At 41.9% G+C, this 19079-nt stretch overlaps 1 protein-coding gene across 1 annotated transcript in view; it reads right to left on the reverse strand.

Annotated features, from left to right (window-relative positions):
- Positions 1–45: 45 nt before the first annotated feature.
- The window catches only part of LOC143728574 (glutamate--cysteine ligase catalytic subunit-like), a 53016-nt gene continuing 33982 nt past the window's right edge, over positions 46–19079 (reverse strand). Inside the window, exons 9-16 of the mRNA XM_077219362.1 lie at positions 15301–15439; positions 14237–14349; positions 13545–13637; positions 11662–11766; positions 11210–11291; positions 8769–8881; positions 8465–8585; positions 46–1340 (exon numbers count right to left, since the gene is read on the reverse strand). Coding sequence (XP_077075477.1) covers positions 1159–1340; positions 8465–8585; positions 8769–8881; positions 11210–11291; positions 11662–11766; positions 13545–13637; positions 14237–14349; positions 15301–15439 — 948 coding nt within the window. The 3' untranslated portion in view covers positions 46–1158. The remainder of the gene's footprint in view (positions 1341–8464; positions 8586–8768; positions 8882–11209; positions 11292–11661; positions 11767–13544; positions 13638–14236; positions 14350–15300; positions 15440–19079) is intronic.

Consider the following 19079-nt stretch of genomic DNA (forward strand, 5'->3'; position numbering starts at 1 on the left):
ACATTTGCAAACGCTATTCATTATTTCACACAATCTACAACAACATCATGACATGGGAGCTTTATTAAGAGAGCTTATATAATACAGCGTCCATAGGATTTTGTACAAACATTATTAGAGCCAAATACATTTTACTGAACTGTAAGGCAGAATAGTGTGAAGTTACTGCCTATTGCAATGCTTGAAAAACTGTAAATAAAACCGACATCAGTACGCAGTGTTTTACACAATGTTTAATTTGTTTATTGATAAATTGCACAGCAAGTCTTAATAAATCTAATTTATAGGCCTACTGTATGTTAAGCTTTTATTGCTTCCATGGCATCAAGAGCTGGCAGACACTGTCAGCGACTACTAATGATTTAATGAACTGAATTAAATTCCATTGAAAGCATTTAAAGAATTGCAGATACAAGGCTTGAAAGATAGGTCAGGAAAATGCATTGTTGGCTACTCAATAAGCTGAAATATGTACAGGAATCACTTTATTTCAAGCCATATACCGATATTAACGCTAACAATCTACAGCATAATGTTAATCTAACTTATTTATCCATGATTATTATATTAAAAAAGACCCTCTGCGCCCTCTAGTGGTGAACAAAGCTTTACACAACGCAAAACCTCAACTAAGATGAAATAAATGTAGCCGCCCTTTAAACAATAAAATGATTCAATATAATTTGTTAGTGAAAAACACAATGCACTGCACACTTCTACGGTCCTCTGCATTTAAACTTCTGATTGTGTGTAGTAAAAGAAGAATCAACAGTTTCATCCATAAAAAAAGAAAGTACACTTGTTAATGCCTGATGAAGTACAGTATTTACATTTTGAGAATGAAAATATTACTAATGTACAATTTAGTGTTTGCTACATTTACATAATCTCTCACACACTCAGACCGGAGTGAAATATGTACACACTCGGGTACAATTGCATCATGGATCCGTTTAAGCTATTAAAATAATTTGCGAATATTAAAAAATCTGCTATTTACAAATTCAACAAACCTTTGGCTGACGTCAGCAATCAACACATGCCATTTTAAATAGATGTTTTAGTTTTTTTCTGGACTGCTGTCACATACTTGGTCTTTCGCTCTCATGCAAAGGAGCTTTTTATATATATATGATTTGCATAGTTTTGAAGCAGGCTTTATTTTGCTCGGTTGACCGGCTCTCCGATCAGCTCGGGACACTTCTCCTCCCCCTTGGCGATTCGGTCGCACTTGAGAAGCAGGTCGTAGTTGATCTTGTCTGTAATGACACTGTCCTGCTTGTACTGAGGATGTTTGGCCACAAATTCCCTCATCCACTTCGCCATAGTCATCAGCTCACCTGAGAAAAACACAAGTCAAAGCAAATATGAGCAAAATCATCCAAATAATCAATCTGAAAAAAAAGAAAGAAAGAATAAAAAATCACTAGTTTATCTGAAGTATGTCATTCTTAAAGTGTAACTGCTGTGTATATAATGTCAGAAGTAGTGTTGTCAAACAAAAAATGACTCTGCTTTTGACTAAATAACTTTAATTGTAAGAATTCATCTCTATTTAACTTTTACAATGAAAACTGTCCAGTGTTATTTAACATTTGATTACTTTCATTTCGTTTTTCTCAGCTCAGTAGTTTAGTCGTGTTTATTTCAGATCACTCTTAATTCGGTTGTTGTTGTGCTATCATTTACAATTTGTTTATTTGTTCTTATTTTCTTATTTTATTAATCTGGATTGTTCTATTTACTGTTTGTATTTATTTATTTGTTTATTTTGGAAATGTAGTTTAACGATTCAAATATAGCCTCCCCTGTTCTGTGTGTAAGCTATTACAACAAAAGTGCCCAAACAATCAAAAACTTATGAGATGATGAACGATCTGAATGGAGGTACAGTATTTATGGCAGTTTTCCCTGTGGTATTGAATTTCCATATAAGGGAGAGTAATTTCTGACAGAATTATCACTTTTGGGTTAAAAAATCTAAATGGATAGCACACAAAACGTCCTGCTTGCGTCGACATAGTCGACGGTCGACTTAATGGGGATCGCGTCAGAGAGCCTATCATCTTCGAGTACTATTGAACGAGCCAATGGAATTGGCGTGCGTGATTTGCATCACACACTCCGCCCCCGCAGCGCGGGAATAACTATACGGATCTGGATGCACGCACTAGTTGCTTTTCGCTGAGGAGCCGAGCGTAACCCGGGGTCAGCGGTGGTCCAGCGGTAGTAGCAAGGGGACTACGTCCTCCGTTCCCTCCTTCAGGGAACGGTGGGTTGCATACGCAACCAGGACGTTCCCTTTCCATCGGTAACGTCAGACGTAGTCGATGGTCGACTGAATGGGGATAACCTTTGAAAGCGCCACTAAAGCTGCCCCCTTCCAGTGCCTAAACCAAAGCCTCCTGATGCCCCCGCAATTTTAAGGCGGAAAGGACAGGGCTTAGGCCAGGGAAGTCACTGCTGTTCCTACAGGACCACTGGGAAAGCGTTCCCCGTACATTGGAAGGAAGGGACGCTGCGGAAGCCACATCCAACCCAGAGGGAGGTAACGTGGAGAATACACATATGAACTGGGCGGAGACCGGGTAGAATGTGACTGGGGTGGCTCCAGCCTAAGACGGGGGAAGACTTACTGGACAGTGACGGCAGAGAGACTCTGCCGAGGGAAGACACGGGCTCGCCGTAGGGAGCCGTATCGTGGAAAAATAAACATTTGGGATCACAGTAGGGACCGCAACATATGGACCCAGCTTAACACAGGTTCCACACTGCTTACGAGTGGTAGGCCTAACACCAGACGTTCCGCACGTCCGACGTCGGAGGGGTATGGAGGAACTCAACAGGGTTCGGCTTAAGAGAACTCAACTGGAGTAGAAAGCGCACGTATCCAGTCCATAGGAGGGGAATGGCGCAGCAAGCAGACACTTGAACCGGGCTAACGGTGAAACTGGCATCATGAGAAGGGAGCCCACGGGAAACAGCGGTTCAATAGGTGTCGCCCAGCCCCCAACTCTAAATCTGTCAGCAAAGCACTCTGTCAACGCCCAGGCGGAGCAAAAATACTCATCATAGAGGAGCTTGACACCTAAGAGGACAAGAGCATCTCGGAATTTTTCACCGAAAATAAGGCAACCTAGGGCTGGACGATAAATCGATTTTATCGATTAACTCGAATGTGTAGTTTACACCAATTTTTTTGAATGAAAATCGGTTTTCTCTTTAACAACCGCCGACGCTTCCATCTGGGCTCCCGTAGTTCCGACCGGGCTCAGCGCTTGCCATGATAGAGATACACAAACAACATGGCAAATGAGCAAGACAGCGGCAGCAGAAGCACATCCGCCGTAAACATTTACAAGCTGAATCTGCAGGGCTGCCAACTCTCACAAGTTCACTGTGAGAGACGCAATTCTGTCACTTTTTACACGCTCTCACGCCACACATCCATTTTCGCACGCAGAGAAAAATCGCGAAGCAAAGAGGACACTGACACCGACAGACAAGACAGAGAAGGTTACTATCGATATGAAACAGATTCTCAGCTCTCAGATTCTGTCAATTTTATTACAAAATTCAAACAATAAACACCGTTTTGGCGCTTGTAAATGTGACGTGAAAGAACGCTGGCAGATCTCAGTTCAAGCGGCACGTGAACCGATCATCTGTTACTCTTTACTACAAACTTATCGAGATGTAATAAAATCGATCGATCAGTGTTTTTCAACCGCGGAAAGATGTCCATAAAACAGCTGGAGAACAACATATGTCACGTAACGTTACATTTACCTCAGGATGCCTTTTAATGACCCATAGCACGCATGTTAGTTAGACGCATTATAAAATAAAAAACGCATTATATTTAATTTGAGTTGGTTTTAACCTTTAATAATACCAGCTGACAGGGCTTTCTGTATGTTTACAGCATTAGGTGATTTTTTTTTGGGAGAACAATTAACACATTAACGTATCTACTGTACCTATTTATCCAAAGGAATTTATATTGAATCAAGATCAGAATCAAATCACAAGAATTGAATTGAAATTGTGAAATTTGTGTTAAGCAATAATAAAAACAGTAGCATACCAGTAAACTTAATAAAATTATGTTTAGTTACCAAATAATTTGACAATCACAATACACTTGTTGTGATGCAAGTTTTTTGTTTTTTTACACATCCCCCCAATCCCAATCCACCCATTTTATTTTATGTTACATTTTCATTGTTTTCAAAGACAGGGGCTGTCCTCTTGTCTTTTTGGCTTGTTGTTTCTGATTGCACTTTAATCGAGATCAAATCCCAGAAGGGAATATTAAAACAATATAAAGTTAAAACTTGTTTTGAACAATTTCTTTGTCATCTGCAGATTGATTTTAAGTAGGGAGAGAAAAAAATCGATTTAAATCGTAAATCGGATTTTTTGTGAAAAAATCTGGGATTTTTTTTTAGGCCATATCGCCCAGCCCTAAGGCAACCATATCCATTGGCCACTTTGCTTGGAAACAGCCTTCCCTCTCTGCTGATTCCTAACAGATAAGAGCTGGTCTGAGGTCTAAGGCTGCGTTCTGTACACGTCTATTACTGCTATGAAGCAGACGGACAGAGAAGCCAGGGCTGGTTCTGCCTCCTCCAGGCAGCGCTTGCATGCTCACCACCTGACCCATTACAGGAGAGGTAGGAACCTTGGGCACAATCAGGGCCGAGGTCTCGGTTCATGAGAGTAAACTGGCGCGAACTCCAGGCACAATACGTTGACCGAAAGCGAGCAAGTCCCTACCCTCTAGTAGAGAACAAGCGAGCAGGAGAACTGATATAACAGAATTTTTAACTCACTGCCAGCAGTGGCTCAGGGGCGGTCTCTTCAGTGCAGTTGCACCAAAGATAAGGCCCAAGAGGATAAAGGTGGACACAAGGATTTACAATACCCTGCTCCCTCAGGAACTTGACGATCAGGACATGCTTCCTATGCTTCTGCATCATGATGCGTCAAAATATACAGAGGCAACATTATTTTGAGGGAGGAGGAAAACAGCCAACTCCAACCCATCTTGCAGGAAAGAGGGCACTGAAATGATCGAAAGCTTTCAGGACCTCCTCAGGAGAGAAGACGCACTCAACGACTAGGTTCCACTTCTAATGTGTAAGCACACCACCTCTTAGGTGATGTTACCTCTAAGTTACCTCACCTCTAAGTGATGGTAACTATCACATTTCTGTGATAACCGCCTGAACCTCCACGTTCAGATGTAGAACCGCCCGGATATATCCAGGGGTAGAACGTGGGTGCCATCGTGCCCCGTCCCTGTAATCAGGGGGAGTCAGGAAGGCTGTCAACGGGAACCAGGTCAGGTTGGGCCAATAAGGGGCAACCATGAAGACCTGTTCCCTCCTGACTTGGCACCGAGGTGCAAGCGACGGGCGCAAAAGACAGCAGCATTGCTCAACATGACATGTGAAGATCACTGCGCTACAGGAGCATTTCTGCTCAGCACTTGAGTGTGATAAGTTCACTGACCAAAAGGAGCATTTCTGCTCAACACCTGAGTGTGATAAACTCACTGAGCTACAGGAGCATTTCTGCTCAACACTTGAGTGCGAAGAACCTCACTGAGCACAGGAGCTTTGCTGCTCAAGACCTAAGTGTGATGAACTTCACTGATTTTCAGGAGCATTTCTGCTCAACATGAAGTGTGATTAAATTCACTGACTTGAGCAGGCGCTAGGCGACCCCGAGTCGCAGTCGCTTTTAGGAGGCTTACTGGGGAAACACATTTCTGCGGGCCCCTGGGGCAGCTGGGAAACAGTGTCTGTCCAAGGATTGTCCGCTCGGACAGAAACAACTGGCAGGGAGACGAACCCGGAAAGGCAACTGAGCGGCCCCGGAGTGGTCATGACCCAGCTGTACCCAGAGGGTGGAGTCTCCACTCACCCTGGCTGTAACTGTTGTGAGGCTCGTCGGCAACACGATTGAGTAGAGCGGGAAAAGTGAAACAAAGCGTCCTCAGAAGCTTGAGACTCCAAGGACGAGGTGACGGGTGAGTTGCGATTTGCAAGGGAAGCTTAATCAACGGTCGCAATGTCTAACAACTCGAGGCACGAATGCCCGTGTAGTCGAGGGTCGCCCGGGCCCCCGTTAAAACACACCCTTTGTACATGGCCCGTCAGTTGCTGAGGGTTTGGCAGCAGACCGGGATGACGTAGTCACACAGGGAGAGCTGCTCTGCCACGGTCACCTCGGGACTCAATCGTGAAGCTAGCGCTGAAGCGGTCTTCATATGGAGGAAGCCAAGTGGCTGCCTACCATATGCCCCAGGAGCCACTGAAAGTTCCTTTCAGAGAGACCCTTTCTCACTTCAATAAGCACAAGCTGAACACACTCTCACTGGAGAGACGTGTTGGATCGAGTCCACTCCAAAACTGAAAAAGAGATACTCAACCCGTGGGCGAGATTACTCTTTCCCAGTTGACCTGAAGACCCAACGGGTTCTGGAGCACTCGAAGGGAAGGACTCTGAACTGATACTCCAAGATACTCCACTCCAAGAGCAAGTTCTCCATCCCTGGGGGGCCCGTCCAAGTTCAGCGTTTTCGAAGGGGCGAAGTTCTCCACAGCGTCGCCGAATAACCCAACCTAGGAAATGGGAGAGTCCAGGAACCGAACCTTATCCGCTTCTCTCATATTGGCCAGGTTGAACCACAGATGGCGCTCCTGGACCACAAGCATGGACATCGACGAACCTACAGCGCAACCTGCAACCTTCGTGGCCCGGAGGGCGAGGTCAGTTGCAGTGCGGAGCTCACCCATGAGCTCACGGTCCGGGCTACCCTCGTGCATGTTCATGAGTGCCTGGGACTGGTGGACCTGGAGCAACGCCATGGAATGCAGAGAGGAAGCAGTTTGCCCACAAGCTTTGTAAGCCTTGCCCGTAAGAGCGGACGAGAACTTACAGGCTTTAGAGGGGTGACGAGGATCACCTCTCCAGGAAGCAGCGGTCGCCGGACACAGTTGCATGGCAACAGAGCGCTCCTCCGGAGGGATAGCCTCGTAACCCTTCACCACTCCCCCGTCAAGGGTAGTGAGGGGGGAGGAGCAACTTAGGCGGTTTCTGGCAGAGAAAGGTGCCATCCATGCCCCTGTCAGCTCCTCATGCACTTCAGGAAAGAAAGGTACCGGGGCGGCGGGCTGAGAACCAGCACGGCCCAACCCGATAAACCAATCATCCAACCGAGACGGCTCGGGACACGGTGGAGGGTTCCACACGAGCCCTACCACCACGACGGCCTTTTTCAGCATAGCTGACATTTCTGGATCTAGCTCGGACAACACTGGTCTCCCAGGAGGAGGCAGCGCAGCCGAGTCGTCATCTCCAGAGTCCAGCTCCCCCTCCGACGCTGCAACAGATATACTGTCTCCTGGAGGGACCCCAAATGAAACGACTGGTCGGTCCATTACAGAGGGACCAGCAGGTTCATTGGGGAGCTCCACCGGCTGCGGTGCGAAAGAGGAGTGAGGGATCCACGGGGCATGGCTGGGCGGATTACCCCTTACTGTGATCCTCAGATCACCCAGCTTGGACGGCACCCCAGTCTTTCTCTGGGAAGGTAACCCAGAGGAAGAGCAAGTGCAGGCCCCAGAGGCGGGGACTGCACCAACGCTTCTGACGAAGACGAGTCTAGATCTCAACACCGAGATGGCCATGTTCCCGCAATGGGAACATGAGTCATCCACAAAAGCTGCCTCAGCATGTTGTAAGCCCAAACATGTGGCACAGCTTTCGTGACTGTCAGAGGGAGACAGCGCCATACCGCACCCAGAAATGCACGGATGGAATGGCATCTTGAAAAAGACACACTCACACTCGTATTGCTCTTTTAGGAATTGGACTGTCACCAGTGCCAGAGCACACAGGGAACGACCGCGGCAAACACTGAATTAGTCTTTCAACCAAAACAGTGAAGCACTCACTTCTCGCCCTCTAACCAACGGTCAACACACAACAAAACAGTAGAAATTTGATGCTGTTAAAACAGCAGTTGGGAGCTGAAAAGCTCGCGATCACCGCTGCACCACTCTGTAGAACACCAACACTGGAAGGTTTTCCCGCAAGAACACTGACACACTCGCTCGTTGAATACAACAGCACTCTTCAGAGACATCAAAGACGATCGGCTCCGAAGTGAAAGGCAACTAGTGCGTGCATCCACTTCCGTATTTATACCCGCGCTGCGGGGGCAGAATGTGTGATGCAAATCACGCACCCCAATTCCATTGGCTCGTTCAATAGTACTCGAAGATGATAGGCTCTCTGACGCGATCCCCAGTCAGTCGAACGTCGACTACGTCTGACGTTATCGACTGAAAGGGAACTGACACTATCTATAACACAAACCTGTAATGATTGCAGAAATCAGTGGAATCAGTGGAAATACTGCAGTGTAATGAAGTCAAAGACATTTGCATACCAGAAGCGCGCTTCTTAATGAGTTTCAGATAGTTGAGGATTGTGCATCGAGTGTCGACGTCCACCTCCATGTTCTCCAGGTAGCTGTTCAACATCGGGATCAGCCCGTGAAACACCCCCTCCTGAGCAGCACATCAGACCCAACACACACACACAGACACACACACACACACAGACACACACACACAGAAACACACACACACACACACAAACACACACACACGCACGCACACAGGCACACACACATTAACCAGAGGAACTAAGAATCGCTGAACACACTGAAAGCCGAGCAGAGAAACACACACCTTCCCGTTGATGATGGTGTCGATGCTCATCAGCGTGAACTCTTCCCCATCACTCGGCTCGCTCTCCAGCCCGTTCTGAGCCGCGGCGGCTGGGTCCGACATTGGGTTACAGCCTGGAAATAACCAGAATCATGAAAGAAATATGAGAATCACTAAACTCATGGTCTTTAACTCAGACCTGCAAACTCACAAGGAGAACGAGGTGACGTGTTTCTGGAGTTAATGGCTGGAGAAAATGTTTGTGATTATGATTGAGGTGAGTTGATTAAGACTAGATTATTAACTATATATGCTTTAGATGTGTAAAACATCAGCATTTCACGTCATTATTGGGTGCTTTAATAACAGAATTGCGTATATATGTGACGTCATTGTGTGATTATGTAAACGAACTGGTGAATCGTTTTTTTTTAACCGGTTTATTGAAACAAACTGTCCGAAAGAACCAGTTCACGGATAATAATAATCGGACTTCCCATCACTAATTAACACCCACCAACCCAGCAGTGGAGAGAAACTGCTATCGTTTTAAATTCGCTTTCACAAATTCAGTGATATGAAATGTATTTTCCCAAAAACAAACTGTGGTCAGTGAAAATCACATTGCCACAGTGGCTGGTGAACAAAACAGTTAATGTCAAGTCCTGGGTCGGGTTGCACCAGCCGTTCGTAAGTTCTTTCTTAAATTGGAACGTAGAGTCCAGACTAGAGGCTTAGGGTGCTTTCAGATCTGTAGTTCGGTTCATTTGGTCCGGACTAAGGGCGAAAAATTATACTTTGTATCATTTTCAGGCGTTTTGGTTCCTTTTCACACCACACTGATTGCTCTGGTCCGAATTAGATGATGATGAGTTGATGAAACAAACCAAAATGCAGTCACGTGACAACATCCACATCACTCATTGGCCAGAGGTAACTGCACTTCGATTGGTCAGAATTAACGTGCGGGAAAATTCCAGAGCTCCCAGAAGTTAACAAAGAGGAAAATCCGGCAGACAGCTTTTTAATATGGAGAGACGACTGTGTGGGCTGACTGTATCCCTGGTCACAGTGTATTATATAGTTTGTCTACACCACTTTAGGCAAACAATAACATTTGAGAATGAAGCGAGGATGCGGCTTGAAAATAATGATTTAATGCACTGCACACGGCGAAGGAGCATCGCAAGTCACTTCAGGAGGAGGCGTGCATTAATGCACAGTGCAGCTGTCTACGGCAGCTGGTTTAGTCCAAAAATGCGCAGTTCTTTGGCAGTTGGGTCTGTTCGAGGTTGGATCACGTTCTCACCACAAACGAACTGCTCCAGAGTTCGTTTGAAAGCGTACCGAGACCACCTCACGCTTGTTTGGTGCGCACCCAAGTGCGATTGCTGCTTTCACACCGGCCCAAACGAACCGCACCAAGGGGGAAAACGAACTCTAGTGCGATTCAACCCAACTAAATGAGGCAGGTGTGAAAGCACCCTTAGTAACTACTAGCTAGTTTGTAACTAACTCTGTACTTTGTTCCGTTGCACCATTTGTTCGTAAGGCAGATCGTTGCTAGTAGGTTGCAAACTCTCCGTAAAGTATTGCGTAGTCGCAAAAATGACGTTTAGCCTCGATGATCCAATAGCAGCTTTCAAATACGCTTGAAATGCCGTGCATTTCCGTTTGTCCTTCATTCTAACTTCTTTTGCCTCACGTTACTAACGGTAAAAATAAGTTTCCATTTAATACGATACTTGATCATGAATGACATAAGTGTTTTTATATGTAAATAACATTCAAAAACTGTATTTAAAATGAAATTAATACGGATCAATAAATATTGATACAAAAAACATAAGAAATTGCGTTTATTGATTATGACTGATATTTGACATGCACAACATGGACCGATGCACACAGCGGCGCTGTTTAGGACGGGTCCGTGATAAAGAGCCGCTAAAGATGTAATCTTTTCACATAATGTTCTCTCTCTTAAACTGTAAGCGAGTGTAAATTTCAGCATTATCATGTGTCTAAAGAGTTGAAATCTGTCAGGTAGAAGAAGAGCGTATTAATGCAGTTCAGTCTGTCTCATATTTTAGTCTGACCGTTACTCCTGATCGGAGGCTGCCATAAATATTTAGTTTATACGTTTTATGCAAACATATTTAGAATTGCGTAAGTCGTAACTTAGTGTCCATTTACGTCAAAACTAGGCTAAGTTGTAACTTGCACACAGCTGGTGCAACCGGCCCCTGGTCAACAGTGTAATTTTAGAAATGAATTACATGCAGTTATTGTTGAATACATTTTTTTATACTGTACTTGTATGTACACAAGTGCACTGTAGCAAATAATTCATTTAAATGCATGCACTGTCACATATATCCACACGAGTTCAGTTGTGCCTTTATAAACATGTCACAGCTTAACACCGATATAAACGATAATGACCTCCTTTAACAACTAACCTTTAAAGACGTCCTTCCGGAAATAAAACATGCCTTCTTGCACGGCATTTCGCTTCTGAGCAACTTTCATATTTTCATCGACCTAAACCAAGAGAGTTGGAAAAAATTACACAAATACAAATGTATATTACTTGCATGCACATTTCTACTTCGTCTTGCCTTTAAGATTATGCACAGTATTTAAATCATCCCTAGAATCACACTTTTTCTGCTGTGCATAAATCAGTTAAAATGCTAAACATGTAAAAACACACACACACACACACACACACACACACACACACACACACACACACACACACACACACACACACACACACACACACACACACACACACACACACACATACACATACACATACACACACACACACATACACATACACATACACATACACACACACACACACGTACACACACACACACACACACACACACACACACACACACACCTTTGATAATGGAATGAGGAAATCCAGCTTGTAGGACAAGATCACACGGGTGAGAAGGACGATAAATACGACATAAGCAGAGTTCTCAAAATCTGTCAGTTGGACCTGTAAAAAAAACAACAAAAAATGTTACACATGATATTAGGCATTTCATGTTTATGCAAAACCAAACCAATTTTTGCATAAAATAGGGTGAATTTCACAATATCGGTCAAGATCATGTCGTATTTTGGGATGGATGGAGTCTATGTTGACAGCATGTTGTGCTATTGCATTTTGTGATTATTTTGTATGAAATATTGAAGTTTATAAATAAGTGTTTTGGCACAACTGGCGATACGTATTGTTCTATAATCGAGTTTTAAAATTGGCATGTTAAATTATCCTTTGACCAACACGCTAGGATTGTTTTCCTCATTACAGTGGAGAGAACTTAAAATACTCTGTCGTTTTTTGTTGTACATATTAGAGAAAGACATCATTAGAAACTGTAAAGGGTATCATTTTATTTTTATACTCTCATTATAACAACAAAACGTGATGCTTTTGTAAAATAAAGAAAAAACAAGCACGTACAAACAGGATACGCTTTATGCCGTCACTGTCTCCTTTCTGGAGCGCGTCACAAATGAACCGAAATTCTCTGTACACATCCCTCATTCACGATAAGAATTATATCTATAGAAAGCTTGAAATGTGAAATTTAAAGGGGTGGTATAATGCCCTTTCAACAAGATGTAGTAAAATAAATCTCTGATGTCCCCAGAGTGTGTATGTGAAGTTTTAGCTCAAAATACCCCACAGATATTTTTATATCGCATGTTAAAATTGTCACTTTTTGAGGGTGAGCAAAAATGCCTTGCTTTGTGTGTGTCCCTTTAAATGCAAATGAGCTGCTGCTCCCGGCACAGGGGGCGGAGCTTCAAGAGCTTGTGTCCTTTTACCTCACACACACACACACGTGCTGAAAATTTCTAAAACGTTTAGCCTTTTATGATCAAACGGTCAGACAATTAATGGAGAGACTCAAGAAGAACCTGTAGAAGCAACAGACATTTCTGAATAGTTAGTTGATGAACTTATGTATCTGATGTGGAGTTAAATATCTTCTAGGAATTGATTAGCATATTCTGTCTTGATAATCTGTAAAGGTTTCAGGGTTTGTGATGTCATTAACCCGTGAAGAAGCTCATTGTAGTTCGTACCAGCCGTTTGTTGTAGTCCTTAAAAAGTGATTTCTGTAAAAGCAAATATCTCGCTTTGCTCTGAACTTTGAGTTTTGTAACTTTGCAGATGTTGTTTATGCTCAAACAGCAACATTACACACTAACTAAAGTTAGAAAAGTGAAATTATAAATCAACCACTCCTTTAAATAACCAATTCAAATCGAAATGAATTATGTAATCCATTATGAACCCAAAGAGAGGTGTTTATGAGCGTTTCCCAACTTTTTTTTTTTTTGCAAAGTAAAAAATCCAATGGCAATTGCACAAACATGCATGGCTTGAAATAGATATTCACTTGCAGTGTGAAACGCCCGTTAGAGTGAAATCTCGCTCTACTTGATGAACTAAAATGTAATGTACATGTTCCAATATTGTTTCACTAATAGTTATTCTATAATTGTTACATTAACAGGTGCATCAAATACCCAGTGGTTCAGGACTTATTTTCATAAAAAAAAAAAAATGTTTCAAAAACATCCTCGCCCCCCCCCTCCCACACACACACACACACAGTATACGGCTAAGCTTTGCTAAGCACACAGTCAGTCGCTTCGGCTTGCATTGCTGGCACACAGACAGGTATGTGTGTGTGTGCGTGTGTGTATGTGTGTGTGTGCGCGTGTGTGTGCGCACTTGTGTGTGTGTGTGTTTAATACCTCCATGGGGCGAAACTCGACTCTCCACCCGATGTCAGAGTTTGGAGGGGGGGGCTTGAACCTCATTGTCTGCCAGTTGGTTGACTGAAGATTCTGGAACATGCAAAATAAACCGTGGTTCATTCTCACATGCTATATGATGTGGCAAACACTGGTCTAATATTAACATTTCTTGTTTGGTAATGTTGCTAGAACAGTAAAAATCACATGTTAATTTTAAAGGATTAGTTCAATTCAGAGTTATAATTTCCTGATGATTTACTCTCCTCCACGTCATCCAAGATGTCTTTCTTTCTTCTGTATAAAAGAAATTAAGGTTTTTGAGGAAAAAACACTCCAGGTACTTCCTCCTACGTCACACGTGACCTTTCAACGTGATAATGTAATGTGTGGAGCATCGCACGAGCATTTGTGGTTAAAAGTATATACATTTTTATTTTGTTATAAATGTGCGCTGGTTTGTCTAGATCAGACTCTTATTCCTCGGCTGGATCGTGTCGAGACTTTGAAGCTGCACTGAAACTCACATTTTGGACCTTCGACCCGTTGGACTCCATTGAAGTCACTATATGGAGAAAATCCTGGAATTGCTCCCTTTAAAAATGTATTTTTGACAGAAGAAAGAAAGACATGAACACCTCGGATGACGTGGCGGAGAGTTTAATTCTGAAGTGAACTCCTCCTTTAAATACCTCGAAGTGGTCCGATTCGTTCTCGTCGTCCAAGTGGATCTTCTCCTGGAAGAGCGAGAGCGGGTCCCGGATGAAGAGGTGTGCGATGTGCTGTGCCAGCAGTTTGTCAATGCCTGCAACAGTGCAAAACACAGCGCTCAAACACTGATCAGAGCTGACGAGAGCACACACCCCAGTGGTTTCACACCGTCTACATCGAGTGCTGCAAACGAACACATTAGAGGCCTTTGCTCCAGTAATTATAGGATCGAGTCTCCAGGGAGTTTCCCAGAGAACTAACGGTCCCTTATGAACGTGTTCCTGCTTGCGTTCGCAGCGCTAGTAGGAACTCTGAAGTGACGTGAGACGCGCTTGTTGTTGTGACTTTTATTTTGACGGCGCTGAGAACGACTGAACACACAGCGCTCACATTCTCCTGTTCATTAGTTCACGATCTGTCTAACACTCCTGTCTAATACGTTATTAGATAGAGCTGTTATACATAGAAAGTAGACCGTGATGAAAAATGATTAGCATATGTCGTGTGGTTTATGTCCAGTGTTGAATTACATGATCATGTTTCTCTCGGTCTCCTCAAAGTTGCGTTGGGTTTTCTCCTCAGTGTAAAGGTGAAGAGCTTCATCTATCAGTGTTTTACATGTTCGTAGAGTTTCTGGAGTAAATATATAGGCTATAATCTGTGTTTACATGGCTTTATAAAAATGGCGGGTGCTGGTGTTTCGCGTGCGTTCGGCCAATCAGCGAACACTAACGTCACTGTAGATCCTATAACGCCGGTTACTTTAGACCGACTCTGAAGTACATGAGCTCATTTATTTCCCCCATAAGGAGTTCCCACAACTAAAATCGTTCCTAGTTCCTGCGGTGCGAACACGCCGATATCCAGGAACTTCTGACAATATTTCTAGGAACTATGAAAAGGTTCCTCCGGTGCGAAAGCCCCTATTATAATATATAACGTCTTCTCACTGAGGTCGATGTAGACGGGGTGTCGGTGTGTGTGTTTTTATTTTCTATTGCAGAATGTACATAAGACAGGGGACTGTGTCAGTGTGTGTGTTCACCTGCATCGAGGAGCTGTTTGTTGATCTCCTCATCGATGGTCAGCTCAATGTCATTGTATTTCTCCCCGCAGCAGGAGAGGTAGCTGTCAATCGAATCATACCTGGATTTATTGATCTTGAATTTGTTGTTTTTCAGCGGCTGCAGAGAAACAGATAGAGAATTCATTTTAAAGAGGCCATATTATGTTCACGTCACATTTTTTGTTCATAATAGAATGATAGAAAAAATCCCAACTTTTCAGACAAGAACCAACCAATCAGCTTCAGCCTTTCCGTAACACTGAAGCTCAGTCAAGATGGAGGAACGACAAATTTTTGGACAGATGCACTTTTATGATGAATAGATGCACTTTTATGATGGATAGATGCACTTTTATGATGGATAGATGCACTTTTATGATGAATAGATGCACTTTTATGATGGATAGATGCACTTTTATGATGGATAGATGCACTTTTATGATGGATATATGCACTTTTATGATGGACAGATGCACTTTTATGATGGACAGATGCACTTTTATCATGGACAGATGCACTTTTATCATGGATAGATGAACTTTTATCATGGATAGATGGACTTTTATCATGGATAGATGAACCTTTATGATGGATAGATGCACTTTTATGATGGACAGATGCACTTTTATGATGGATAGATGCACTTTTATGATGGACAGATCCACTTTTATCATGGATAGATGAACTTTTATCATGGATAGATGAAATTTTATGATGAATAGATTAGAGATCGACCGATTAATCGGCACCGATAGTTGATTGGTGGAACAATCGTTACAGGTAAAAATCCACACCGATAGTTTTTCCGGGTTGCGTCCGTTGCTGGAGCGGCTGAGAACTTTGCGGAGTCATTACACAGTACGAGAGCGCTGAGAAGAGACTGCTGGCATTATACAGAGCGAGAGCGGCCTCTAGAGTACAAATAAAAAACTATCACTGGCTGTTTACGTTAGCATGTAAGGCTGTGTGCAGCAAGGAGAGAGAGAACACTTCTTTTTTTATCACTACAATACATCTTGTTGCTTTGATCAGATAATCATCAAGTGTTCTAAAATAGAAGCAAATAAAGTGAGAGACCATACATAGGCTATATTACGTATACGTAATATAGGTCTTTATTAGAGCCCGACCGATATATCGGCGGGCCGATATTAGGCATTTTACTATCGGTACTATCGGTATCGGCATTTATAATGGCCGATAAATGAATATTTTTAAAAATGCGGGTGCGGTGATTCATGTAAGGGTGGCGCTGCCAATAAAGCACCTAAAAGCTGTCACAAAGAACTGGCAAAAGTAATGATTGTGAATACATCAAATACAGTATAGCAAAGAGACATTTTAATTGTTTATTAATAAACAAGTGTTTTCAGTCAGTGTTGCTGCAAAGTTGACGACGCTGACTCGCGATCTTCAGTGAACACGCCAGAGAGAAATGCACATTGCATACGGATTACAGCAGAGAGTAGTCTGTCTTTCGATGTGAATTGTTCTGTTTAAAAGTAGGCATTTCAATATAGATATATTTCTCAGGTTTATACGCTGAGTTTCGGTTAATTTATGCATGAGACGACCTCCAGTTCACGCGTCGACGCCTCCATGTCGAGATTATCTATTGTCCGCTATATTTACTTCTTATTTATTAAATCCAGGCAATTGGTTGATGAAACATTGATTAAAATTAAGATACAATTAATACAAAACTAAATTCACTTTAATGAAAGGCTTTGTGCTTTCTGTTTGATGTCTCTGTGAAATTTTTAAAGCACTTTAGTGGCGCTTTCAGAGCTTGTCACGTCCTTAACATTGTTTTTCACTCATTAATGCGAACACGAAAAATAAAATAAAATGAATTTTTTATGTTCTGTTGAGAGCCAACCCTTCTTCATCCGGTGGGTAGTAGATTAGAAAAGACTATTACTTTTGATTTGCGCAGTGTAATTCACAGAATTGATTTCTCTGCTGCCAGCCTCTGTCACCTATCGTGTGAGCTTGTGACTATTGCAAGCGCGCAGCTGAGAAGTCCTGATTATTATCTGCTATATTTACTTATTATTTATTAAATCCAGGCAAATGGTTGATGAAACATTGATTAAAATGCGTTGCGCGAGCGACAAATTTCCGACAGTAAACTGATGCCCCATTCTGCTTTGTAACGGGTCGCGGGTAAACAGCTGTTGCGACGCGAGTGATAGCGGCTGCGTCCGGTGTGTAGACACAGTGTTAAAGCTCATTCTGCCTATAACGCTACGTTACAACATCAAGCAATATTCCAATCATTTATATAATTATAAAACTTTATAGCTTACTACTTATTTAAAATAGTATAAAAGTACTGTAGCCTACATATGTAATTAAAAACGTTTTCATTTTGATATTATTCATTTTACTTTAGTAAAAAGATCTGAGTTCTTCCTCCACTGGTAGAGATTAGAGGAATTAAGACTAAAAATAGAAGATAATAAGGTTGTCAGTGACACTTTTGATATATTTATTGATACAAGTTATGTTTTATATAACGTGACTAAATTAAAAGACAAAGTCGTTAGTGAAGATTATGCAACAGTATTTAGAATATAATATAACATGCAATGCAAACTAGTTTGGTTACAGCTCAAATGTATCATTCTCATTCTATCATTCCCCCTGCCTCCATTACATATCTTTGTCACACAAGTGTTTGATCACCACATTTGAGTGATCATTGCAGAACTTTTATGTTTATTCTGTTTATACTGTGTATTCTATATACACAGTACCCATCAAAACTTTTTATACACCAATAGGAAAGTGTCCAAACTTTTGACTGGTACTGTACTATAATACACATAATATTGCTACTGTATTATGATATACACATAAATAATATCGGCCGATATATCGGTATTAGGGCTGCAACTAACGATTATTTTGATAATCGATTAATCGGACGATTATTTTTTCGATTAATCGATTAATCGGATAGAAATTAAATTCGATTTTTTTTATTATAACTAAATAAAACCGTAAATCAGGGTATTTATGTGTAAAAGTATACTTTAAAAAGTGCAAAAGCCACACATTGAGTTTTACTAATATCAATATTTGCATTGTTTTTAATGATAATTGCTGATGGCAAGTTGACAAACATGATTATTGTTAAAAAAATAATATCCAACATATTATGTTTTAACACAATTTTTGTTAAAACAAATTTACACAGACATGTTGTTCAGATGTGAATATCTGAACTAAAAACAAACTAAAAACATCTAAAATATATAATTCATTTAATTTTTATTTAAAATTAATTATATATAAGGAATATAAGGATAAATAATATAATATATATTATATATATAATATATAAAAGAATATAATATAAGGATAAATTGATTAAATAAATATAGAAAGACTGAAAACAATTGTGTGAATGTAGAGCCGCAGTAGATCGCGTTTGAAAAACAATTAAAACTTAGTAGACAAATGCTATAAAAAGAGAACGGAATGGAGGTAACGTTACCCAGCAAGCTAACAGGCTTGAGTAAAGGACAGGAGAAATTATGCATTAGTGCACAAGCATTCGCTGAAAACCACTGAGTACAGTGACTAAAAAACAATATTTTACTGCTGCTGTTATTAACTGCCTTTATATTTAGTGCTTCACTTTGTAAACACCGTTTTAATTTAACCTATTTCTGCGGTAGCGCTATTTTAATCCATCACTTACGTTGCGAGCGAACTGATTGCACAACCTGATGCTCGAGACAAAATACAGA

The sequence above is a fragment of the Siphateles boraxobius genome, unplaced genomic scaffold (assembly GCF_051911475.1).
Source record: "Siphateles boraxobius isolate OS27281-9 unplaced genomic scaffold, OSU_SipBor_1 78, whole genome shotgun sequence".
NCBI classification, from domain to species: Eukaryota; Metazoa; Chordata; class Actinopteri; order Cypriniformes; family Leuciscidae; genus Siphateles; species Siphateles boraxobius.